Source organism: Meleagris gallopavo, chromosome 2 (genome assembly GCF_905368555.1).
Source record: "Meleagris gallopavo chromosome 2, MGAL_WU_HG_1.1, whole genome shotgun sequence".
NCBI lineage: Eukaryota > Metazoa > Chordata > Aves > Galliformes > Phasianidae > Meleagris > Meleagris gallopavo.
In genome coordinates this window covers 29,045,703-29,071,760 of record NC_139405.1, presented here as the reverse complement: position 1 = coordinate 29,071,760, position 26,058 = coordinate 29,045,703, and the positions used below count along the sequence as shown (strand labels likewise).

Genomic DNA, 26,058 nt, shown 5'->3' with positions numbered 1-26,058 from the left:
GGGAGGGGCCTATGGAGATGATCTTATCCAGTCAGATTTTGGGTACCCTCAGGATGGAGCCTCACAACCTCTCTGGGCAATTTGTCTTAGTGCTGGACCTCACCTACAGTTTAAAAAAAGTAAATAATAATAATAATAAAAGTAAAAATATATATATTAAAAAGTGTTTTCTAATGTGTAAATTAAATATCTAATAAAATTGTTCAGGTGCCCACATTCCTGAAAGTGTATGCAAATGGTAATAGATTGGCATAGGGAAGGTGGTGAGTTTTACTGGCACACTTGTGATGTTTCACATTTGGAATATCTTAGAGTAACTCTTCCCATCATGTGTATCCCAAACAACTAGGCTACAATTTGTGCATTTTTGTTTTTACTTACAAGAGCCGCAGGAAACAACTGCTGTGGTTTTGTGAATTGGTATGGAAATCATTTCTGTAACACAGCTTCTTGGGGTTACTGTGGTGATTTCATTAGGAGGTTTCTGAAGCAAAGAAGGGGCTGACAGGACTTGACTTTTGTAGGGGCTATTTCAGTAGCCTCTCAACAATGAGCTTTACTGCATCCCCATCACTTTAAAACTATATGGAGAGGGGAAATGAATGAATGAAATGGTGATGCTAAGAACGCTGCAGTGATAGTAGAAAAGAGATTGTGTGGTTAATTGTTACCGAAGGCTTTGTGTAAGACTTTGAGACATCTATCTGTTGTGTTTTAAGAAAATCTGAAGTGGATTTCCAAAATAAATTTAAGTGCTTCCAGAGAGGTGTGCACTCAGGTTTCTGACAGTCTTAACGTGCAGTCCTGATTGCACTTGGGAATAAGATTCTCATCTCAATGCAGATAGCAGAGTTTGAAAATAAAGGTTTTTGCAGCATTGAACAGCAGCAGGGAAGAATTGTAGTCCTAGCTGTCAAACTCGGCTTCTAAGATGTTAATCCTGAACTTTTCACTCTTTATTAGTAGTCAACAAGCATATAACTACGGTATAACTGTGTTAATTTTAGGCTCAGTTGAAGTAGAGGAGATGATTTTAAATAATGATTCTGGTAAATGTAATAGGAAAGATTTGTAAAGAAGCAGCTTCCTCTAGATGTTTATAATGCGTAGTCAACGTGCCAGGGAATTAAGTAGTCTCTCATCTAAAAATGGAATAATGAGGAAAAATGGGGGAAACAACCCTAGAAGCTGGTGACAGAGCATTGCTCAAACTGGAGTTAATCCTTGTTACGTAGTTACTGTCTGTACCTGTGTGAGGCTCTTTATGGACAGAGATTTTAGCAGCTCATGCTGCTTTTAAAATGGTTTTGGAGTAGATGGCAGTGAAGTTTGAGGGTTCATTAATTATTGCTGTTACTGGTGTTTGGACAGGCAGTTGAGATCGTAAATGTCAGTCTGTCAGTGGGATGAGTTCTTTATGAAAAAGAAAAAAAAACTGATTGAGTGCCTCAAAAGCTGTCATCAAACCAGAGATTAAACGGATTCATCTCATTCTTGAAGCAGGCAGCAACAGAGGAGGGCTGCTTCTTTCCGTACAAGTCTCCCATCCCTTCTTCCTCCTGTTATTTTTTTCTCAGCACACATCATCTCTGCTGGGTTTACAGCTCCCCACCTGCTTCCCAAAATGCCATGAAAGAGCCACCATGATTGTTAGTGAAGCCATGCGGATGCCAGTCTGCACGTTCATGACAAGAGATTGAGAGAGACTGGGATTGGACTCTGACAGTCTTAACACAATTTATTTGGAAAGTATTGAGGGGAGAAAGAGTAATGAAGACAAGTACAGTGACAGTGAGGAGCAAATGTGAGTTTCTGTCTGAGGCGCAACAGAATTTCTACGAGCAGTATTTGTTTCAGTCAAGCCTCCTGCTTAAATCCTGCTCTGCTGCATTGCTTCATTCTCTCATTTCAAATGGGAGCTTGATAAGATGCCACAATTAGAAGAACCTGCACCTTTAGATCTAAATTAGGAGAATCCTCATTAACAACAGTAGAGTTAACTAGCTGAGAGATCTTTGTGCAGTTTCTCATCTCATTCTAGAAAGAAGTAATTCTTGTTGCACAGTTCATCCTTCTAAGGCAAGCTGTAACAGTGAGACTCCTGGCTAGCCATTTTTGATAGTTAAATAGTTTATGCTGAGAGTTTACCCTCAGATTTCTCGTCTGTGCTTTCTCCCCACTCCTTGTACCTACCTCTGAGAAGATGTAAGCACGTGTACTATTGGTCCTTATTGTAACAACTATTAGCTTGAGCTTGTGTGCTCAGGGTATTTTGGAGGCAGTAATGGGATAGCTGGAACTGTCTCTCCCAGTTAGGCTAAGTTACAGTGTAACAGTAAGTAACAGTGTTAACACTGTTTAAGTTATGGCAAAAAGATACGAGCTTAAAAAATTAGGTATGTAACTTTCATTTCTATCCTATTAGTCAACTTATGTTCTTATTCAGTTAGCCATTCCCAATTAATAGGAAATGTATAATTGAATGTTTAATTAAATTACTACTAGCCTGACTTGGAGTAGCTGTTTTTCTCACTAAGGCATGTGGCTTCATGAACTGAGTAGACACTGGATTCCTTATTTGGACTTAAGAATAAACACTGTTTTCCTTGTAGGACACAAAATATGCTTTTGAGAAGCAGCAGAATGGCTTGTGTTTCCAAAAGCTGAGGTGTGTGGGAGGCGGCTATTTCATAATAGCAGCCAATCTGTGTCTCTGAGTAATGAATAATTGCAAACTGTGTAGTTCCCCATCCTCGGCAAGGAGATGGGCTGTAACAGACTTGTACTGAACTCTACATCAGTGCAGTGAGAGTGTACAAGGTGTGTGTTGCTGGGTGCACCCTATTGTAGCGAAGGCTGGCCTACTCCTCTGGGCGCTGTGAAAATCAGTGCATGTGTGATAGGGTGGTTGCCTGGGAGTGAGAGCTGGGATCTGCAGTCTGGTCTGAGGACGTCTCTCTGAGATCATCATCTGCAGAGATTTTATTTAAGGCAGGACGACTTGTTCCATGAATGTGTCAATTTATTAGACTCTACTTTTCATTGTCAATGTTCCTGCACAGCCAGGCATGCAGGGATGGAATAATTGCATACTGAATGTTAGCTTAGTCCTCGTAGATATATTTTGTAAGGTGTAAGTTGTAATCTACAACACTGATGAAAAAAGCTGTATTGAGACACACATCAAATAGAATTATTGCAGCTTAATAAAAACTTATCATCTGTGTACGGTGCAGGAAGCTGTTCACTTTTCTGTGAAATGTGAGAAGTGGGGAGTTTGTCTGTATTGAAAAACCAAGCACATTTTCAGCATATCTTAGAGATATGACAGAAAGAAAGAAGAACTAAGTGAGGCAGGTTGCATATTTATAACGGCTGTGATATTAGAATCCAGCTGCTGTATAAATGCTGAGACAAGATTTGAAACATGGGTAAGAAAAGTGGCTTAATTTCTACTGCATGTGAGAAAGCAGGGAAAGTTGCTGGAGCGTGCCTTGGAGAGGCTAGCAGGTGTTACTGGTCCAGCTGGGTTATGTGTTTGGCAGGGAAAGGCTTGATACAGATAAGCAGCAGATCAGATGAAATAGTTGGAATAACAAGGATGTGGGCAGTGGTCTGACCATAGCAGTTATCTCTGCAGAATGCTACTTGCAGAATTACTCCTTTTCAGCTGCTGCACTAGAACGTACTTTATGGTAAGGTATTCAAGTTAGCCTTAAGAAAAGTATTTAAAAACTTTTCTGGGATAAGCCAGGACAGCTGACAATAAGTAGTCATGTTTTCCATTTCACTTTTGATATAAAGGCCAAAAGATGTTTGATAGAGTAGAGCCCTGCCAGAAAGATAAAATTATCTTCTTATTTGTCCTTTTAAAAATGGACTAAATGAACTAATACTTGTATTTTTCCTTGCTCACTGTCTTACTGACTCAATGCAGTAATGGATTTCTGCAGCTGGTCTCCTTGCAACATTGCTATGAACAATGTAATTCTTTACAGGCTTGAGATTGGTTTCCTCCTTTTCTATTTAAAAGAAATACAGATTTGATTCAACTATGCCCAACCTTGGGAGAGAGGATGCCTGTCTGACCTGACCTGATTCGGGCTGCAGAGCAGCAGGTTGGATGAAGTCTGCTCCCTCTGATATGCCACAAGGATAGAACTTGGGCATTGCAGAGTCCCGACAAAATTCTCTTTGTTATTAAAGAAAAAAAAAGTACCATATTGGCTGAAGTAAACTCTTTCTGTACTTTTACTTTGTAAGGAAACTTGTTTTTAGAGGGCTTTTTGCAGATTAAAAGAGGAAAGTGGTAGCAACTTACCTTGATCTCTTCTGTAGCACCAGTGTGGCAACTCCAGCCCGCAGCAGAATATCCAGCATCTCACTGATTCACTTGCTCTTAATTAAAGCATCACCTACTGATTTGTATCTTCTGAGTGAAGTATGCTTTCCAGAAACAAGCAGAAAATTATATAGATAAAGGTGTTAATGCAAATGGTGTTCAGACTGATTCTTTTTAAATAGCTGAGCACTTTGGATTGATAGCATGCTTGTACAGGTTGGGCGTAGTTTGTGTTGTTGGTGTTTACTAATTTGCATTTAAATTGTTATCCATGTGGAAAGAGGGAAGCACAGTATGGTGCTTTCATGTAATGTCTTCAGTCATAAGAGGCAGTTTACACGCTGTGCCTTAAGAATCTTCCTTCTGCCCAGGGAGGAAATAGGTCAAATCTACTTTCGATTGTTTTTCAGGAGAAGCCTAGTTCAGTTTGTTTGTGCAAGGAGAACAAAGACACGTAGGAGAAACTAAATGAGATTACAAATGAAGCTTGCGATTGTTCTGGATGGCGCGTACTCTGCATCTGTACACAACCTGGCTGTGGCTGGGAGTAGGTTAAGCAGTTTGCTTTCTGCTGAGTATTGTCAGTAGGGAGAGGTTTTTACAGAGAACAAAGATAATTTGTCTCTTACTTGATTGTGATTGTTAAGAAAATGTTTATATACAATAGAATGGGAAGTATCGAGCTGCCTGGTGGTGACCCCAGCTGAAAGCAGTATACCTTCAGTCTGCCCAGAGGGTTGCCTCAGCAAGGAGGTTCTAATGTTTTTCCTAAAATATTTGTTGTGAATACAACAGATTCACAGTCGGAGAGTGAGGCTTCTCCTGTGAAACGGCCACGGCTACTGGATGACAGTAATGACAGGCCTGAAGAAACCAGTCGATCCAAACAGAAGAGTAGACGCCGATGCTTCCAGTGCCAAACAAAACTGGAGCTAGTACAGCAGGAACTGGGATCATGTCGCTGTGGTGAGTACTGTCTGTCAGTAACGTCCGGCTTTCTACCACAGCGGTGCTCAGATCCGTGTCACAGGTGGAAGTATGGAGAACACTTGCACTTTGTAGCTTTCAGGCATACTTTAAACAGAAGCTATGTCTTCCACTGGTGGCAAAAAGTTGTAATTAGTTCCTGCCTGTCTAATTTTCCCTTTAAAACTATGCCCCCAATATACTGTCTTGTCTGAAGAGATCCTTAGATATTAATGAATATAGCTTCAGAAGTCCGTGTAAGGTGGGAGGGTGCCATGCTCACTTGACAGAAGAAACACAAAGCACATCAGAGAATATGCAAGGATGACAAGTTTTTTTTTTTTTAACAGAGTTTAAGCATAGGTCAGCACTACATTCTGCATTTCATGATGAGGTTGTTATTAATAAGATGACACAAAAGCAAGAAAAAACACCATCTAATTGAAAATGTTTTTTCTTCTCACAATCAGCTAAAGGGATGGGCAGGGAGGGGGGAATTGCTGTTGATTATGCACTGAATAGTGTCCAACTGATTTTTCCAAAGTTGATGGTATTGTTCAGCTAACTGAGCTGAGGTTGATGATCTCATGCAGGCAGCTAATGTGGGGCTTCATGTTATCTGCAAAGTATTAATAGCAAATGTGACTGGGTTCCAGAGGAGATGGTCTCTCCTTCGTGCAACAATTGTTGGTAACTGATTATCATAATCTATGATAATGCACATGGTGGTTTTACCTGCTGCTTTTTTTTTTTCCTCTCTTCTCCCTGTAGTCGTGTATTGAAAGCTTGCAATTTCACTCTGTCCATGTTTGTATTGATACACTTGGAGAGTTTGTAGTTGCTTTATCATGGCTCCGCAAGGAGACACTTGCCAAAGGATTTGCATAGGCAGGTACAATTCACATTCCATCTGCAATGTGTAGAATATTTATTGTATTAGAAGGCAATTCCATCTGAGCTTCAGTGAGAAAAGAAAGGATTGGTTAAGCTGGTTACAAACACTGAAATAACAAACTGTGTTTTGAATAAGTAATAACAAATGAGATAATAGAAAACTGAAAAAATTCTATGTCTTCAGTATCTGCTGTATACTCTTCTGGACATGAGACAGGCTTCATTTCAAATATTGGAGCACTGCTGTAGAACTTAATACGTTATCTCTGCAGCCACCAAACATGAAATCAGTGGCTATAATGACATTTTTATTATGGAAATAATGTGTTGGGATACTTTGAAGTATCCAGTAAGGTATATATTTATCCAACTGAAGAAATTCAGCACTATCAGTGACAGTTTGGTATGGTTCTTTCTGCTCAGACTTAGGGAGTTTCTACCCTTTGTCTACTCCTGTCACTCCATATCCAAATGAATGAGGGTGTTTCCAGGTACCTTTTGGCAGAAAAATCTCCCCTAATGTTGGAAGCAAGAGAGTTTTGCAAGTTTGGGAAGAACTGGCTAGAAGATGACATATTATTTTACATGTCACATCATTAATTTTGCCTTCATTCTAAAACTGGAGCTAGGTAAGAGCACTGAGATTGAAAGCAACTTCTAAAAGTACATCCATTGCTTTTAATCTTTATAAAATAAGACCTGCCTTGTCCTGTCCAACTGGGCACAAACCTTAAAAAATGTGGCAGAGAGAGTATACACCTAAAGCTTAACACCTGGTTCTGAGATCTTTGGGAAGCTGCAGTGTTGATTCTACCATCTCTTGTAAGATCTGTCCAGAGAGAGCTGATACTGTTCAACTTGTTCCCTTGACACTACACGAAATTTTAGACAGATTTGACAGAGCTGCAAGGCTTTGCCTTGAAGAAAAACAATTTACTACTGAGAAGGATGTTCCAATAAGGGTACTTTAAATTCAAACTCAACATTTTTCAACTGTAGAAAAATTTGTTTATTTTCATGCATGCATACTTGGAAGAACTCCTTTCATTCTGCATCCACTTTGTACAAGTTATTAACTGCTGACAAGAAATTCACATCTCATAAATAATGCTTAAGAGCTATTGCTATATAAATTGAATGTGTTATGAATTGTGATAGGCCTTTTTGTAGTGTTCTGTGCCTAGAGCAGGAAGAACAGAGGATGTCATTTTCATTAATTTCTAATGAGGTGCCAATTAAAGGCAAGGAAGGAACTCAGAAGGGAAGAGTCACAGAGCTCCCCTGAATCCTGTGCCCCGGAGCTGTCAAACGAGCGTGCTGCCAAGCCTTCTCTGAAAGTTCCAGTAAATTACCACCTCATCTAGAGCACACATAGACAAATTCAGCTTCCCTTTGATCTTCAAAAGAGCAATTTGTAAGACGAGTTCTGAGCCTTTTCACATAGGGAACTAGGAGAAGTGATAGGAATTGTTAATTGCTGATGCACTTTGCAAGCTTCAGTGAGAAAGAGATTTTAAAATGAATTCTCATTTTGTGTCTCTCTGACTGAGTAACCTTTAAATCAACACTACCAGAACAAAAACAGTTCCGTATGAATTGTTTCTGGATGACAGTTACACTAGGATTGCTTTCCAGACAGCCATATTCTCTAGTTTTGGTTGGGCTCTTGATGGCTCAGTGTCTTATCATTTATAAAGATTGTATTGAGATGATGCATGTATTTAATATTAGCTTTAGTGGGCAATTTTTTTCATTAAGAAACTAAAAGGAGTGTATTCTTACACTTGTATTCTATTGTAGCATTTCTATTGGGAGCGTAAGCAGTTTGAAATCAACCATCTAATCCTTGATTGCTAAATTGAGTCATCAGTTCAGTGTGATGAGGAAGTGTTCATCACAGACTTGGTTAGAAGCTAGCAAAATTGCTGCTAACAGTAGCTATCCAACACGTTTCTGGAAATGTAGTTTGGGAAAAGCAAGTTTTTTTCTGTTTGCAGATTGCACTATGAATTTATGGGCATTATCTTAATTTCCAGATCTATATTGCTTCTAAATAAAGCTGTACACATTTTTAAAATATTCTGAGTTGTAGAATTAAGAGCCATGGAAATTATTTGAGCAGAAAACGCTGCTTGATGTCATGGCAGAGGATTAGTGTTTTACAACAGAAACCCGTTGTGGTATCGCTTGCTATTTAAAGCCAAAACATGGGAGTCTGTAGTGATCTTTAATAGTGGTGGAATTGCATGAGACATACAAGGGTGTTCTAGGAGCTCATTATAGGGGTTTCACATCTGTCGTGTTAGATCCAGTCCTGGTCAACAATTAACCAATTAAAGAGAAATTAATACAATGTACCAGTGGGTTTGTATAGAATGATTTACTGTTTACAGGCCGCGTCCTAACAGACTGTAAGTCAGACACCACCCATGCAGAACTGGTTTTAGTTTTGTCTTCTTGCAGTCAATGAGTTGGCCAAGATAATGCGCCCTGGAAAGTAAGTGCATCTGTCTTCTGGTAGCCTTAGAGAGATGCTGCTGATATGACCGTGTGCATCTCTGATAAGGAATATCTGTTGTTCTTGTGAGTGGTTTTGGGAGCCTGTATGAATCTTTGCAGTATGAGATGTGCCAGGATTGTCAGAGATGGCACTGAATGTGACTTTAATGCAACCTGAATACATTCCATATTGAAGTTCTATTAGAAGTTGGTGAAATGTCTCAGCAGAATGTGATCAAAGTGGATAAGATTGCTTTCTAAAATGGTTTCTAATTCTAACATGTTTAATAGTGAAGTGATTGCTGCAGCTGCAGCTTACCGACACAGAAAATCAAAAGATGCTTGAATAGTTTATAACTCAGTTTGTACCAGAAGAATTTGTTACTTGTTTCATATAAGGTTACTGCATACAAACACTGAAAATAGTGCATTTTTCTTAGATGAGTGAAGGGGACAGAAAGAAAGGAGAAGAAAGGAGGCCACAGTATTACAAGCTGTACGTGTTTCATTACACAGTCAGCTAAAATGACAAATTCATTCATACAGAAAAATAAAGAGATAAAGGAGAAGCTAAAATCCATGTCAGGTTTTCAAATTTATGTCCACACAGATATGCAGCACATTCCTTTGTATGTGAGCAGTGATCATGAGGGAGATTACTCAGAAGAGCAGAATTACAAACTTGGTAATTACAAACTTCCATTTGCAGCAAATAGCTGAAAGGAAGGCTGACCATGAGGTCAGGTAGGGAAGAAACCAGTGGGGAACATGGTTATCTTGCACAAGAGCTGCGTTAAAAACAAACTGTCCTTGTGTCTGTTACAGAACATCCTTCATCCTAAATGTCTCCTGACTTAGTCTGATGGGGTTCTAAGGATAATTTGCCAGTTGCCAGCATTCAAAAATATATAGTTTATTAACAGTGCAAAGGACTTAATTTGCATTTGCTCATTAATGTTTTAAAAAGAGATCCAACTACCATAAGAAGGCATTAGAAATGTTGTAAATCTGTAATCCTGGTAGGGACAGGAAATAAAACTCTCAGTGGTGGTTTTTGTATTACCATTTTTTTCTTTTTTTTAAAGTCTTTGGTAATTTGATATTTGGCTTGTCTCATGTATATAAATGCATGCCTATATGCATAGAGACGTACACATGAGCACAGGTAATAGGTATACAAAAGAACATTTTGGTTTGTAGATATGCTTATTCTTCCACATCCTTGTTCTTAATTTAGCTCAGTGCAGCTGTCCAGCTGGTAGAATTCTTCGCTTGAGACTGTTTAAGTGTCTTTTGCTTCACTTCTGTTTGCTTTTCTGCTAAGCAGAGGGGTAGGAAGATGATGGGAACAAACGGGCTCAAGTCAAGCACTGAGCACTTCTGCTGGCCATCAGAAGCAAAATGTGTTCATGAAGAAGAGACTCAACTGTTGTTATAGGTAGTGTAGCAGCAAGACTCACTGTGATCCAGTAATAAAGCAAATGGAAGACAAACAGCTGCAGATTCTTAACTTGTGTAACAGAGCAGCTTGTTCATAAACACAGGAGATGAGGCACTTGCTTGGATTGTGCCGGAATAAATTTGGAATGATTTCATTTACTCACTTAATTTAGAAATTATCTTCAAAAGAACAGGAAGAAGAACAGAAACGTGTATAGATAAGCAAAAAAAAAAAGCTCTGACAACTGCTTGAAAACAGCCCAACATGTATTGAAAACAACGCTTCTCTTATAACTAGGTAAAATATTAAGTTTGGTTCCATTTCTATGGAACCTGTTTGTATGTAGCAGGATTTGTAATGGTACTGGTCTTTTCACTTTCCAGAAGGGTAAGGTTTATCTGGTACAAAGCAGAATGGCTCCAAACACGACAATGTATTGGTGGAACAGATGTACTTCCATTGATGAAAATTAAATACATACACTGCTTCTGGAGACTGAGTCAACCAATTCAATAATAACTAGTACTAAAGGAAAAACAAATCTTATTAGGAACTGGTGACATCATGTAATTCTGGCAAGACTTGCTGCCATGACTTAAGATGTACCATAATTGGCTGTCTTTTGTGAACTGTGCACTTTGGGTATTTGTTTCCAAAAGAGTGCTTTTGCTTCACCCATTCCAGCAATGCCCAGCATCTTAGCTTAAAAAAACAAACAAAAATGCCACTACCAAGAAAATTCAAACTCAACAAAAGGGCTTTTGTTTTATTTTACTATGATTTCACCCCAAGACTGTAACTGAAATGATAAAGAAGAAGAGCTGTTAACTATTATGGATCTGAGTAAAATGTATTCTGAAAATACTACAAAAACAGTTGCAAGAAACTGACTGACTGGGTTCCAAGGACAGGACTCAGAAATAAGGCTTCAGTGTATGTTTCAGCTGTCTGTAGATTTACAGTTTTAAATGGTCTGTTTTGTAACAGGGCTCATAAGGTAGATACAATTTTCAGATCGTATGTAGTGTATTCCTCCAGTATAACCAACCAATGGGGGCCGTGTTACAGTGCGTACTGATTCCTCCCATCGTGCTACCTAAAGATCTACAACAGATAACTCTTCTCACAGGTGACAGGATGAGCGGAAATGGCCTCAAGTTGCACCAGGGTAAGTTTAGGTTGGATATCAGGAAACACTTCTTTACAGAAAGGGTTGTTAAGCACTGGAATAGGCTCCCTGGGGAGGTGGTTGAGTCACCATGCCTGGATGTGTTTAAAAACCATTTGGATGTGGTGCTCAGGGACATGATTTAGTGGAGGGTTGTTAGAGCTGGGTAGTATGGTTACATTGTGGTTGGACTTGATGATCTTTAAGGTCTTTTCCAACCTGAGCAGTTCTATGATTCTGTGATTCTTCTGATTTAGTAGTGAGTTTAATGAGCTTGTTGGTTACCTTCCTACAGTCCTAATAAGTAAATGTAATTGAGATGGGTCAGTTGAGCTTTTAAGCCCAACTTTTTAAAATATGAGGTTTTATTTTAATGCGTTTCATACAGCGAGTTTTTCAGTTTATCACTTTCAGGGAGCTCTGGCAGAGGTGTTACAGTGTGAGGGACAGGTAAGCGTTTTGTTGCTGTGCTTTGTTAGGTCTCTTCTTCTATCAGTACCCATACAAAGAAGAAAGAAGCATATGCAGCAGGTAAAAAGGAATGATGCCCCACAGATTCTTTTTGTTGAAAATCTAATCTTTTCTTAGAAGGAAGCGGGGAAGAAAACATATCACTGATCTCCTTTCACCATTATTAAGGTATAAGAAAATGTTAAAGCCAAATATTGGGACTATTTACTTCTCTGCAAGAGTTCTTAACTGTGGAGATTGCTGTGGGATAAAGATCACTGTATAGCAGTTTTTCCAAAAGTAAAAAATAATACTAGTCTGTGTCAGAGCTCTCGATATCAAACATTTCTGGCCCTGAGGAAAAGTTTTTAGAGGTGAAAAACTGTTTATGAGCAGTATAATCTCTACCGTGTAGAATTTTCTTAAGGGAGTTTTTTAAAAAAGTAATATGTTTATGTAATTGTGTCTATATTTGTATCAAAATGAAATGAAAACGTTCACCTACAGAGCTGCTCACAGTCATTAAATGTTTCAGACTTTCTGAAGAGTTGCCCAAATAGGTGAATAAATGGGGCATGGGGCAGCCTGCCATGCTCTGAACAGGCAGGAGCAGGAATTGTTGTGCAAGTGTTCTCAAAAAAAAATAAAGAAACAGAGGAGGTGGGGAAGAAGAAATGTGCATCCATCCAAGTCTGTGTATTCCTCTGTGGTATAAATACAGCTTCAGAATGGAGCTCTGTTTTTCTTTGAGAAGAATTACTCTTGATACAGGCTGTAAGAGAGGGTACAGGAATAGAAGAGGAACAGGAGGGGTAGTCTAAGAGGCACTGGAAGTAAAATGTTAGTGGGGAGATAAAGGCCTAAAATAAATTTAATCTAGGTTTTAAAACAAGAGAGCTGCTTCTCTCCAGTGATTTGGATAAGTCCAGCAGTCAAACTGGATCAATATGGTGCAACCTCTAGAAAGCTGTTCCAGCCCAAGGCATAAATAATATCATTCAGGAAGTACACTAAAACTCAAACCTGGAATCATACTCAGCATGTGATGATGTGAAGTCAAAATATGTCAAGGATCCAGGAGAAGATTTAGTTAATACAACACGTACAGTATGTTAGTACAGAACCATTCATTATTTATTCCAGTTCTTTATTAGTAGCTCTGTCTTTTTTGCATTTTCATTGAGCTAAGCAAAATGATACACATACATTATTAAATCACCAGTATTGCTTGCTATTATAATTAAATTACTGGGTACACTTTAGCTCTTAATTAAATCTTCAGTTTCTGGGATGAGCGCATTAGCTCTGATGGGCTTGGCGTACAGACTTCACCAAGTATTACTACTGATCTATCTCATATGAAAATGTCAAACCCTATACACAAGGCCCCATACAGTGTTAAGGTAGCTCTACTTGTTGGTCCTTTTTCAGTAATCACTTATTTTTTTCCTTCTTTTTTTTTTTTTTCCTCTCCAAGATCTGACATTATTCTGCATGGGAAACAGATATTTGCATATATGCTAGTACAGCCTATGGAATTAATGTTTTATAAGAGTACTCGCACTTACAATAGTGGCACCTATTTAGATAGCTTCCCTCAGTTTTATGAGGTGTCTAATCTTGGGCAGTGAGATTCCTTTTAGGCACAATTCTACCTTCTTACTGGATATCTCCCAGCCTCTGTTCTGTTTTTTTTGGAATCATTCTCCTGCATCCTAAGGGATGTTGTGAAATTAGGAATGATGGGGGAGGGTCTGTGTTCACTTTGTTCTTGGGCACGTGGGCATGGAACTGAGTGCTCCTTTGACGAGCACAGTGGTGGTGTTACGTCTTCCAGGACATATCATTGCAGGATTATTGTCACACAGTTATTCAAAAAAGGGAAATGCTCTTCACCTACATAAGGTTTAACCTTTTAATTTTGTATGAAACTCCCCTCTCCCTTAGTTGTACAGTGGTGTTAACTGGTACTGCTGATGGGAGCAGAATGTTTTATTTGAAAATTGTCTTGTTAAATTAAACCAATTTTTTAGCTTGAACAATTGGCAAAGTCTCATAGAGAAAAATATTTTGTCTGGTTACACTGAGAAATGATTATAATGACAATTTTTATCAAGTTGCATTGTATTTCACAACAGTGGCAACTTGCCATTTATGCTAGCTGGTTTGTCAGCTTGTGGGTCACAGCTACTGCTTGTGCCTGGCTGCTCCAGATTGCAGCTTGGATGGTGAAAAATATTGGACGGAGACCCATAAGATGAAATGAGTAGGCAGATTGTGGTGGTTTTTTTTTGTTGTTTTGTTTTTTTTAAAGTATAAAGTAGTCCAGAAGCAAATACTGCATGTTATATCAGTGGGAATTATCATGAATCTAAGTTACTCAGTTAGTCTGTCTCTACTAGATGATGACCTTAACAAAATAAATCCTTAGTGGGGTGAAGAAGTTCTGATGTAACGATATGTAAATATAGTTACTCTACTGTGCTTGTGTTCCATAGAACAGATCTATTGTGTCAAAAATAAAAGACTAACCACTACTATTTTTTTTGTCACACGCTGGAACAGAGGTACAATCCTGAGTGAGACCTGCAGCATTTATTATGACCTGAATCACAGAATGGTTTGGGTTGGAAGGGACCTTTAAGATCATGTAGTTCCAATCCTCCTACTACAGGCAGGGACACCTCCCTCTACTCCAGGTTGCTCAAAGCCCTATCCAGCCTGGATGGACCAGACCTGCAGCAAACTTTTTTAATGGTAGTGTACTGTTACGAAGCAGGAAAGCTCTATCTGTCACATAAAGTCATTGAGGACCCCTCAAAATCCAGAAATAATTTCCTGAGAAGCCTCAGTTCTCTTCATGAAGAAGCTCCTGACTTCTGTGGAGTTGGTATCCACCAGTGCAGAAGCAGCACTTGAATCTAGGAGAGCATACCTGATTTTTTCCTCTCTAAGTAAATCATCTTCAAAGAAATAAGAGCAGACCATTTCTTTAGGATCTTCTTTGTAGCTACAGAATCAAGGAATAGCTTAGTGTCTTACATAAAATCTCTTTTTAAATCGTTAATAATAAAAATGAATAGTATGTGCTCTGTCTTCAAGTGATAGAAATTCTCTGTCCAAAATTTGTATCAGGAAAAAATGGCCATCTATCTGTTGATGTAAAGTATGATAAATGGGAAACTGAATTTGAAATTAGCACAAATTGGGTTAAAAGGTAGTTTGTTTGCAGTCTGCACAGTGCAAGACTGCATCTCTTGTGCTCTCTGAAGCAGCTTCCCAGGCTTATGATCGTCTAAAAAAAGACAGAATGCACTTTGAAATACAAGTTATGCGTGACTAAACTTGGAAATAAAAGGCCTTTGCCTTGGAGTCTAAGGAGATTCTTGGAGAATCTTCAGCCGTACCTGTCCAGTGGCTGCTACAGGGCTATGATGACATCACCTTTCTTTTGTATACAGTGTCTTCTCTTGGCAGTTTGTTTCAATTATAGCTTTCTTGTCTCTAATGTATGCCCATACATACTCCTCTTTGTGGTAGACAGAAAACAGAGCAAGAAGGAAAAGAAATATTTGTTCCCCTTTTTCCTAAGTGTAAACTCCATAGCAGAAATACAGAATTAATTTGCAGTACCTCATAAGCATCCCGAGTCTCAGGCATAAAAGTTTATTCAGCATCACAGATGTCACAGATTGATGTGCTTCTAAGCATGAAACCTGAGATAATGACTTCAGCACAGAGTAACATATTCAAGTCCCAGGTGTACTTCCAGTGCCATGGATGGATTGGCAAGACTGAGGAACATTTTAAGGTATCTTATCACCTTGGTTCTTTTCCTGTGTTTGAGTCAGTTACTGATCATCTTGATAGTCAGGGAATCAAGAATCATTTAGGTTGGAAAAGACCTCTAAGATCATCGAAACCAACCATCAGCCCAGCACATCATCTGTAGATGAAATGTGCAAACCAGAAGATAGTGGAAGGCAGGGTGCAGAGACCACAGAAGATTTGCTAAGGAACATGGAACTGAAATGCCTTGAGAGATCCATTTTAAGGCACTGTGTGTATTAATATTTGGAAACTTGTCACTTTGAGCACTTAGCAATTTAAGTTCCTATCATATCATTTTGGAATGGAAAGGGTAGGAAGGAATGCATCAAACTGTGTTTTGTGGAGTTTACACCTATTTGGTTAAAAATGTTCACTGCAGTAAGAGGTACTGCTCTTTCCTCAAGGAAAGAATGACAGTGTTCCTAGCCACATCACTGTGACTTGAGGTTCATGGCATGTTGGGGAAAAGGAAGCATGAGAAGAGCTTAGCTTGCTTAATTCCAAAAGTGTATTGTTCAGCTTGTTGGGTCTGCTTGCTTTCTATAGAAAATGTCAAGAAAGGAGAATGTTCCGTGAATTGTGTGATGTAAGCTGACATTGCTGATGCAGAGCATTCCCCCACAGGAAAAAAAAAAAAAAAAAGGAAAAAAAAAGATATTTGGAGTACGTGCAAGAACAGAGTTGTGTAGAGGGATCTCAACAGGCTAGAATGTTTTTGAGATACAAAATAGCAGTGCATACAAGCAATGCTGGAAGTTTTGCTAGGTTAGACTGTAGTACAGCTTTACTTTGTTCTCTTGCTGAATGCTCCTTCAAACAGCCCCAAAATACTGGAGGGATAAACTGCACTACACTGAGATCCAGAGAGCTGGGGTTTTCTCAGGTATTCATTGCACAAGTCTTCAGGGTCTTGACTCTCTGCCTTCATAGCAAGTGGCTGTACTTGCACATTTTTTTTCTTACCAATTTCAAGTGTTGAAAAACAAGGATTTCCCTCCTGTGTTTTTAAGAACAGCTTTTTTTGCTAGTACAGTTTGCAACAAACTGAGCTGCCTTTCCAGTTGGAGCGGATGAGGGGAGATGCATAAATGTTATTGTGGAGATTACTGCACTCTACTGGAGAACGATGTCCAATTATTCTGAGCAGTGCTGGAGCAGCACGTATCACTGCATGAGCTAATCTTCTCTGTGTGGCTTAGCCATCTTGCATAATGTATCCTGAAGGTATGTTTACCTTTTAATGATATGTTAAAATCTGTTCTTGCACTTGGTGTGGTACACAGACTTGTAGAAGTCTGCATATATATGCATTTAGGAATGCAGGAACATACCTCTACACACGTGGGGTTCAGTTTTCTTCAGTAGATGGATCTGTCATATTAAGCACAACACATACTGTATGCTATTCTTACAAGAACAAGAATGTGAATAGCAGGCAGTTATTAAAAGGTTATTGTGGGAACACACAACTACTTCAGCAATATACAGCGGGATCTTTCAAATAGAGACACTGCGAAATGTTTTTAAGCCACTCTGTAAATATGTAAGCTGTATAAATATTTAATAACCTTGCTTGGCACTTCTACCACTTTTCAAAATGTTCTTGCAAATGAGGAAAAGAACAGTTTTCCTTTAGCAGTTTTCTGAATGTTTCGTCAGTGAGATCAAGACCAGAATTTTGGGGGGAAGAGGGAAGGAATTTCCTTTCTGTTACGACACTGTTTGAGTAACAGGAATCATTGTATTACCTATATCTTATGTAACAGTGTGATGTTCTCCAGCAGCATTTAAAAGACACGGTGCCTGACCAAATACCCCCACCTGAGTGATCCTAGCAGTGCACTGTGTCACTCTGGTGATGGTTAGCAGTAATCTGCATAGTGGGCATTTATGCCATGTTCTAGAAAGCCTGACTGTATTCTGTTAACATAGAGAAAATATTGAAAAAAATCAGGGATCCCTCCCCCAGTTACAATTTGGCTTTTGTGTCATGAATTATTACGCCATTTACTTGAATTATTTCTGATGCTTCATGTATTTTGCTGATATTTTTCCAGTAGTAACTTTGAGAATTTGAAGGCAAAGTTTAAAAGTTAAAATATAGTTTTTGTTTAAATATTTTTCTCACCATCATTCCAGACTTCAGTTCAATCACTGCTCTTGAATGCAGGAAAATGCAGTCATTTTTCATTATACATACAGTGAACTAGGTCTGCTTTATTCTCTGGTTTTGAATAGAAGCTGATTATGTTGTCTCTCATCTCACATTACCTTTTTTCAGCAGTTTCTTCAGGTATGATGAAATCAACTTCACAGTTGCTTGTGTGCAAATGTAGACTTCTTTGAATGTTGTTGTTCCAGCATGTCCTGTGCAGAAGAGTCACCTGTGTGGTACAAGTCAGGCAGAGCCATAGCACAGTCATGGCTTTCGCCACTGATGCTCTGGTGATGAAATGGAAGTGAATTTTTGATTGATTACGAAGTAGTTTCTGGGCTACTTAAAGGAGGTGTAAGATTTTGATGCAGTAAATAATGTTTTTTCCATGATGTTTGCATTAGAGGTTTGAGGAATAGGTGATTCATGGGTTACTTCTAATATCAGAAAACAACTGCAGTGCTTTGAGACGTATGATTGTGTTTAGTAGATCTACATCTTTTATGCTCGAAGTGGAAGTCTGAACTATTTTTGGTTGATGACCACAGTAAACTTATTTCAGTTGGAAGATGGATTCCTTTTTCCAATGCTCTTTTCTGTAGCAGAGGGTTTATTTATTTTACCTTTTAGCTGTGATGTGCTAAAAGAAGCGTTTCTGCAGTAAAATCCTTTAAAGGAAGCAACTTATATTTGATATGTTCCAATAATCAACAGTAAATATACCAAAAGAGCACATTTATCCAACTCTGCTTTATAGCCATAATAAGCAAACTACTCAGCAGACAAAGTTTCATCTCTAAATCTGGATTGGTTTTAAGGACCTGAGTGGAAGTATATGTAATGGCCATATGTCCCAGTACAAGTCAGTTAATTTAACTGCTAAAGAAGCTGATGGTTCCAAAACTACATCAAGCATTAGTGTGCATAGAGACTGCAGAATGACCCCTGATGTCCAGACCAGAGAAGAGTGAGTATTGCAGTTATAATTTAATTGAAGAAATCTGCTCTGAACTAATGACAGAGATTTTCGGAACTGCTGTTACTCAGCTAGCTGCCATGTAGTGTTATTCAAGTCCTTTAAATTCTAAATAAAACCTTAAACAAAGAATCGAAACAAAATTTCCAGTCTTTTAAGTGACTTAATCATTTGGAGTAATGGGACTGGAGTTCTGAAGTCTGGTTCAGAAATGAGACTTGCAGGACTCCTATTGCTTTTTGAAAAGAATAAACCCCCTCAAATAAGAACAGCTGATATATGCTAACCAGTCCTTAGCAATGTTCCAAACGTGGGGGTATTCTTTCACTTAATCAATTCTAGTTAGCAATTCAAATTTAAATAGATACATGAACAACAGGTTTAGATCTTTCAGTTGCTGCAATTAGAAGCACTTTTACAGACTGTAAATTAGGAGGATTAAAAAGCGAGAATCACTGTCATTTTTTGTGGACAGTTACAGAAATTCAGTTGAAGAATAAGGAAATAGTTGTTGAACAGAAGAAATAAAGTGTGCATTTCATCTGCAATGAATACAGTATACAGTACGGTTTGCCTTATATGAAAGCAGTTGCTCTAAAAAGAACTAAAGTGTGTTTGATAAAGATATGACAAGTACAGAATGGATTGTATTTTCTTGGGGAGAACGAAGTCGAAAGGAACACCATGAAGTTATACTGGTCTACAAAAGGCAAGAGGCTTTGTAGAAGGAGAAGAGATGGTGCAAATGAAAGGTCGTGTTCAAAAGTGATAAATCATCTTTTAAATGTATTTCTTCATTAGATTTATCAAACTTTATCAAACCAAAGGGTACTTGTTGAAACTGTGTAGAAGATTGTGTACATTCTCCGTATCTCTTTTAGATCACGTGAGATAGCATTTCTACATAGACTTATTAACCACGTGGACAGAATCAGTAAAACCGTTAGGACTTAAAACCAATCTTTACCTAACTGGGAACTGAAATGACTTCAGCACAGTCTGCTGAAGCAGGGTTTCTTGCATCTGCTGCTGTTACTTCCATTGCAAATAAGTTGATGGACTTTGACTGATTTTTTTTTTTTCTTTTTTTTTGGCTGATCTCATCAGCTATTTATGTATCCTTGTATCTACAGTGACATTGGTTCCATTACTTGAACTCTTATTTCCAGAAATAAAGAAGGGAAAACTTCAGTCCTTGCTTTCTGTAAAAAAGAATGGAATGAAAACTGTACTCCAAGGTTGTTCTCATTTTAACAATCAAACCTTGAATTTTTGGCACCTTGAGGAAGATATTCATCACATCTCAGTGTTGTGTGACCAGATTGAGATTGAAGTAGAGGCAGTGATCACAAGGGGACAGATGTTATATCTCAATTCGGTCTGCATCATTTCTGTATTCCTGCATTCCATGTGCCAGTACAGAAAACTTCTTGCTCTGTTCCTATTAGTAGGTTTCAAAGTCAGCCACAGATAACAGACACATCTTTTCCTAGTTGGTGCTATTCAAACAATGAGCAAAGATAAGTCAATTCTCTTGAATTTTTTAAGAACAATTGTGTGTGTGGTACTTCTTCCTTTTCTGTTTTCATTACAGTGATGTTAACATAAAAGCAGCCTGTTGTTCTCTCCTACTATTATGTCTTATGGTTCAGGAGCTTGAAATACTTGAACCACACACACATGCACACAAACACACACACACATGCACATACTCTTGATCGTTCACTCAGTTTTATCTGTTACCATCTGTCAAATGTCATCATTTTGTAGTTTGAATCTCTTGAGCGTTCAAGGACTGGCAGCAACGTAAAGCATTCTGTGGGAGGCAAAGTGATGCTCTTTGTACCCATTATTCAGGAAAAATGTTTCAGCTCAGGCAGTAGCATCCCTCATTTCAAATACGGTGGACTACGTGGACCCTGTGGCTGTGTAACTCTTTTTACTGCTGGATCATTCCAGTATTACTTATCACAATATCACATTCATTTTAAAGATAGGAAAATTGAGACAGTGTCTGTGCTGTTATACAGTGTTTGGGCCAAGTCAGTCAAAAAGCTGATTTTCTTGGTGGACTAGGAGGAGGAGATGGCTGCTGGAGATGCCCTCCTGGATTGCTGAGAAACATGAGCTTCAGACAAAGAGATGATAACCCACATTTTTTATCTACGGAACACAACGATGTGGCCTGAACATGATCCTGCATCAAATGCCCGTTTGCCCCCATGTTAGTGTTGGAACAGTCCATGACAACGAGCTCCTGAAAACAGGAATGCATTCAGGCAGTGATCTCTCTCTCGGTCAGTACTGACAGTCCTGACTTGAATGTCTGCTGGGAGCCAAACCTGGGCTGCTGTAGGCGTGAGTGTCATAACTGACATTCCACGTAAAGTAGAAAGGAGCTCAGTGAAGGTGAAGAGCGTGCTTTTCTTCAAAAAAAAACATTAGCTTTGTTATCACCTGGGCATGCCAGGTTCAGACTGTGTGAGGGACTTTTCCTATAAGGTGAGAGGATGGCAAAAAACCACTTGTGTGACTTGAGCTTTGACACTGTGTTGATAAATGTGCAAGAAATACCATAAATAATCAGATATTTATTAATGCCATGTAAGGAAGGTAAGTAGAAGCTTGAAGCCAGCACTGATTTTTGGCAGCTGATCAGTTCCTTAGTAGGTGCCACTTCACTTGTGATTCGGGTAAGATTCTGCCACTTTAATCAAGTCTTAACTTCCCGTATTTTTTTTTTCCTCTCTCTCCCTTTCCATGGTAGGTTATGTGTTCTGTATGCTACATCGCCTTCCTGAACAGCATGACTGCACATTTGACCACATGGGACGTGGACGTGAAGAAGCCATTATGAAAATGGTGAAACTGGATCGGAAAGTAGGAAGATCTTGCCAACGCATCGGCGAAGGATGTTCCTGAGTGCAAGACTGCAACCAAATGCTGTTCTCTTAGTTCACTAATGTTAGCCTTATTTAGGACAAAGTCAGCCAGACACCTTGTACTAGGCAAGTTTCAGACTACAGCCAATCAGTTTCCTTTCTTTAGCCAACCGTCCTGGTACTGTAGTTTAGGGGATGATGGTGGGTGAAATTGACTTCTGGCTGGTTACTAAGGTGCCTGCTAGCCACCGTATAAAAATTAAAACATGAAGAAACATTATTTTTGAGCATGGCTAGTGGATTTAATCAAAACGAGAAAAATCCAAAGGCTTCTGTTATTGCTGGAGTCACTCTAAAAGCCTTACGCTGGGAACCTTCCAGCTGCAGAGTTAACACAAATAGTTGTATAGAAGCTGGTGTAAAAGTTTGCTATGCACGTGGCTTTCAGACAAACTGTTTAATGTGCAGCCTTTCACTTCTTCATGCCTGGTTATTCCTGAGGAGGTGAAATACTACCACGAGCAGCAACTGCAGCTGCTTAAGCCCAGAAGACCTGACTGGTCACTCGTGCCTTCATCGCGTGTGGCTTTTGAGTTAGGCAGTGTCACCAGCATCAGGGATTCTGTTGGGGTAGGAACATCTTTCTGGTTCTTCCCAGGAAGCCAAAAAGAAAGGGGGACAGAGATTCTTATGAAAAATTTTTTATATCTATCTTACTATAAGGAACCTATCAGGGTTTTCTGTTTGTTTTTTTGTTTTGTTTTGGTTTTTTTCCTCCTCAGTTAAATTACGATCACACTTTAAAGCCAACTCCATCCCAGAGCAGTAAATGGTGCGTACATTTTACATGGCATCCACAGAGATTCTGAGGGTCGTGTGAAGATTCCACAGACACTTGAGCAATGCAGCCATTCCCACCGGCCGAAACCTGATTGGCTCTTGTTTGCCTTTTGCTAAGTGCAGGTATCTGATAATTGATCAAATAAGGCTAATTCACAGCACAGTAGCCATGGCTGGATTCTACAGACTGACTTTCTGTAGCTAGACTTATATATTGGGGAAAAAAAAGGACATTTTGTAGCAAACGGAATTCAGTAACAGTATTGGGGAACAACCAGTGAAACACCCTGTATCAGATTGAGTTTGTATTCCTCACATCAGAACGTCAATGAGATAATCACATGGGTTACACCGGCCCTGTTTCTATGCAGCCGAACGCTCTCACAAACATCTCTGCCCGCATCTATTGCAAAGACGGTATAGAAAGTGAATATGAAAAGCATTACATGGAGTAGAATGCTCGGGCTCTGTTTAGACCCATGGGTCTGTATTACGGTATGTCACACTGAGCTGAACTGAATGGCACCGGTCTCGTCAGTTTGTGAACAAAAAGCAAAAAGAATATTCAGCACGTCTCCTACTGCACACAGGGCTTACGCGAGTAAAAAGGATTGTACTGAAGTGACCCAGCTTAATCCCAAGCGAAGGGTAACAATAAGGTACATCTGTAAGAAAACCTGAGGGAGGGAAAGATTTTGTCTCATTTTCAAATACTGGGCAGGTAGAAAACATCAAAGGGGTGAAGTAACCGTCACTTGGAAAACCCCAGCGTTGTGGGAGAACGCATGGATGAGTCATCCTCCATTCCACTTGGTACAGGTAACTAACTCCTCATAGGCTAAGTCATGTTGTTACTCTGGTAGAAGCATTTAACAAGGAGATAACTAATTTAAAAATAAAAATTAAACATATCTCCACACACGTGTTCAGCATCTGACTGTATTAGCATAAGTTAGCCATGAAGCAAATCAGAAGTGTCCCATCACTATAAAATGCAAGCTATCCAAACGGCAAGTGATTTTTTTTTTTTAGTTATTGTTATTGTAGTTATTATTCAAGAGTATGAAGCCAGCAGCAAAATCTTCAGTAACGTGCTGCATTTTCAGGAAGTGGTCCTGCTGAAAGGGACCGTCCAAGGATATGATTTACATTTGCCATGAAGAATTTCTAAAAGCACGGATTTCAGCTGCTGCTGTGATACGCACTTTCTTTTCCTACAAAACCCTATTCATAGCATTTGATGGGCATTCTGAATGACACACGAGACTTCTCTGCATTAATACTGAAGATGCTATTTTGTTCCTCCTTAATGTTCTCTTCAAACTCATTGCAAGTGCACAGATGGTTTCAAGGTGGCTTTCGCAAGAACGCTACTTAAAAGTTCATGTGAATTATGGACAATGTTCACTTTAAACAAAGAAGTTGGGGACGGGGTTGTTCCTTTGCAGTATCTGTTCTGTGAAGTTTGTTAAGCGTAAAGAAAGCTTAAGTTCTTGTATCTTAAAAGAAGATCTTATTTAACCCTTTTGTGTTCTAGATTTACTTACACATGTAGCCTAGAGCTCAGTTTTAGTTTAACATTGTGAAAATATTAAAAGAATCTTGTAACTTTATTCTTTTTCCTCCTGCTAAAAAAAATTAAACCAATCAGATTAAAGTTTGAATTCCTTTCTGCCTATTCCAACAGGTCTGGCTGTTTTGCACTATGAATCCGCTGCAAGCTCATGTAAGAAATATATTAGTGGGGAAAATTCCAACTTTAAGCCAGTAACATAGAGCTGCATTTATGGCTGGTGGAAGGCAAACGGTATTTTCTGCCATTTTGAAAGGGAAGAATTGTATTTTTGCTTCATTCCAACTTAGAGATTTTGTTTGTATGCAAATCTGGCTCAATCTCCTGTAGGCTGAGTATTGGTCAGTTTAATTTTGAATTTAGATCAGAAGACCAGGTTGTTTGTGCTGCTACGCAGGTCAGGTGCGGGCTGTGCACTCTGCCATTGCCGTGGAAGTTTTAAAATGTCCTCAATGTTCTCTCATGCATTTGAACAACTTCTGCACCTGCAGTCGCTGTACGCCTCATGGATGACTCGAGGAAGAGCTATAGATTCTTAATCATTTAGAAGCTAGAAGCACAAAGCTAATAAACGTGTATTGAAGAGGAAGAGAGAACAGCAAGGTGATTATTTAAAACAAATTTGAACGTTGGTTGGAATTGAAATTGTGCCTCGTTTCTGGAGCACGTACACCTGTTATTTCCTCAGAAATGATTGTGGTGCTTTCAGTTAGCAAACTGTGTGTGATTCTTGAACAACATGGCTGTGTTATAGTAAAGGTAAGTTGGGTAACACAGCTCTTCCCTGTTTTCAAGTGCCAAACCTATAGCTGGATGCAAGCTGAGGCTTTCAAGAAAAGTAAGAATTGCCTTGTGACAATTTTGGTTGTGACATCAGAGCCTGTCTTTAATGGCACCCGATTTCTGTTTTGAATCGGTTTCGTGTTTGAGTTAGAAGTAATGTAGCTGTTAAATGAGATAACTTGAACTGCCCTTCAGTAGTGCTCAGGCAGCACCCTAGAAGAGCCCTGGTGCAATTACAGCGGTCCAAAAGTAATACTAAGTACTTTTATCTACTCTGTGAAACGTGATGAATAGGTTCTAGTCTTGCATGACTTCTTTTGGCACATCTGCAATCCATTGGCCTCTTGAATACAACAGCCTGTTTTTATTCAACTCATTGTGTTGCACTGTTCATGTTGCAGTCATTGCAGTTCCTTCTGTGAGTATCTACAACCTGTTCAAAAATCCCTGAGCTGTAAGAACATATTTTTTAACTTACAGTGACTGTGTCAGTACAAAAACTCACCAAGGAAAAAAACTGATATTAATGGTGTCATTAAAAATAGAGGTTCTATACCAGAGCCTTAGAATTGTACCAGTGCAATAACAGACAGCACCCATGCGCATTGCCTGCATGATGCACACAGTCAGAAGTGCTCAGACAAATGGATTGATAATCTCCTTGTCATATTGTAGTTACTGCAGTCAGTCAGCAGCAGAGCAGCAAAGAGAGGGTCTAAATGAAGTAATCCCTTAATGTCACAGTGAGATGGTTGCCAATTTGTGCTGGAAATAATTCTGTATGCTCCTGGGTACTTTTAAATGTAGAAAACAAATGGAAACGCTATTCAAAATGAGCTGTGTTTATTGGCACCAGATGCTTATTTAATCACTCAAATACCTGACTATAATGCTCCTCACAAAACAAAAGTAACATAAGCGTTAAGCAACAGCTCAACACGAAAGCTGCTCTGGCAGAACTGCTGTAAGAAGGTACAGTTCTAGTGTAAGCAGCTCGTAACCTTACGTGAGAGTGCCTCTGTGTAGACTTTATGAAGGACCACACTGGAAAAGATAGTGAACAAGATTAAATTTGAAAAATATTCACAGTGCATGTTTTACGTGGTGAACTTGTGCAGCAGTGGGTTTACGTGTCTCTGGTAGCAGCTTTTCAAAGAAAACAAACTGTAATGGTGCTGTGAAGAGCCACTCTTAAATAACAGTTCTTGAAGCCAGCAGTCACAAGGATACGTTTTTCCGTCTCCTTCTACTCTTTATT

At 39.1% G+C, this 26,058-nt stretch overlaps 1 protein-coding gene and 1 long non-coding RNA gene across 3 annotated transcripts in view; one reads left to right on the top strand and one right to left on the bottom strand.

Annotated features, from left to right (window-relative positions):
- ZFAND3 (zinc finger AN1-type containing 3) overlaps nucleotides 1-24,128 on the top strand; it is a 131,134-nt gene extending 107,006 nt beyond the window's left edge. For both annotated transcript variants that reach the window (XM_085219435.1, XM_003203931.5), the window contains 2 exons: nucleotides 5,138-5,308; nucleotides 21,490-24,128. In XM_085219435.1, coding sequence (XP_085075561.1) covers nucleotides 5,138-5,308; nucleotides 21,490-21,644 — 326 coding nt within the window. In that variant the 3' untranslated portion in view covers nucleotides 21,645-24,128. The remainder of the gene's footprint in view (nucleotides 1-5,137; nucleotides 5,309-21,489) is intronic.
- Nucleotides 1-26,058, bottom strand: part of LOC146544916 (uncharacterized) — a 51,513-nt gene that overhangs the window by 7,131 nt on the left and 18,324 nt on the right. The window contains exon 3 of the long non-coding RNA XR_014882052.1: nucleotides 4,322-6,218. This is a non-coding gene — a long non-coding RNA (uncharacterized LOC146544916). The remainder of the gene's footprint in view (nucleotides 1-4,321; nucleotides 6,219-26,058) is intronic.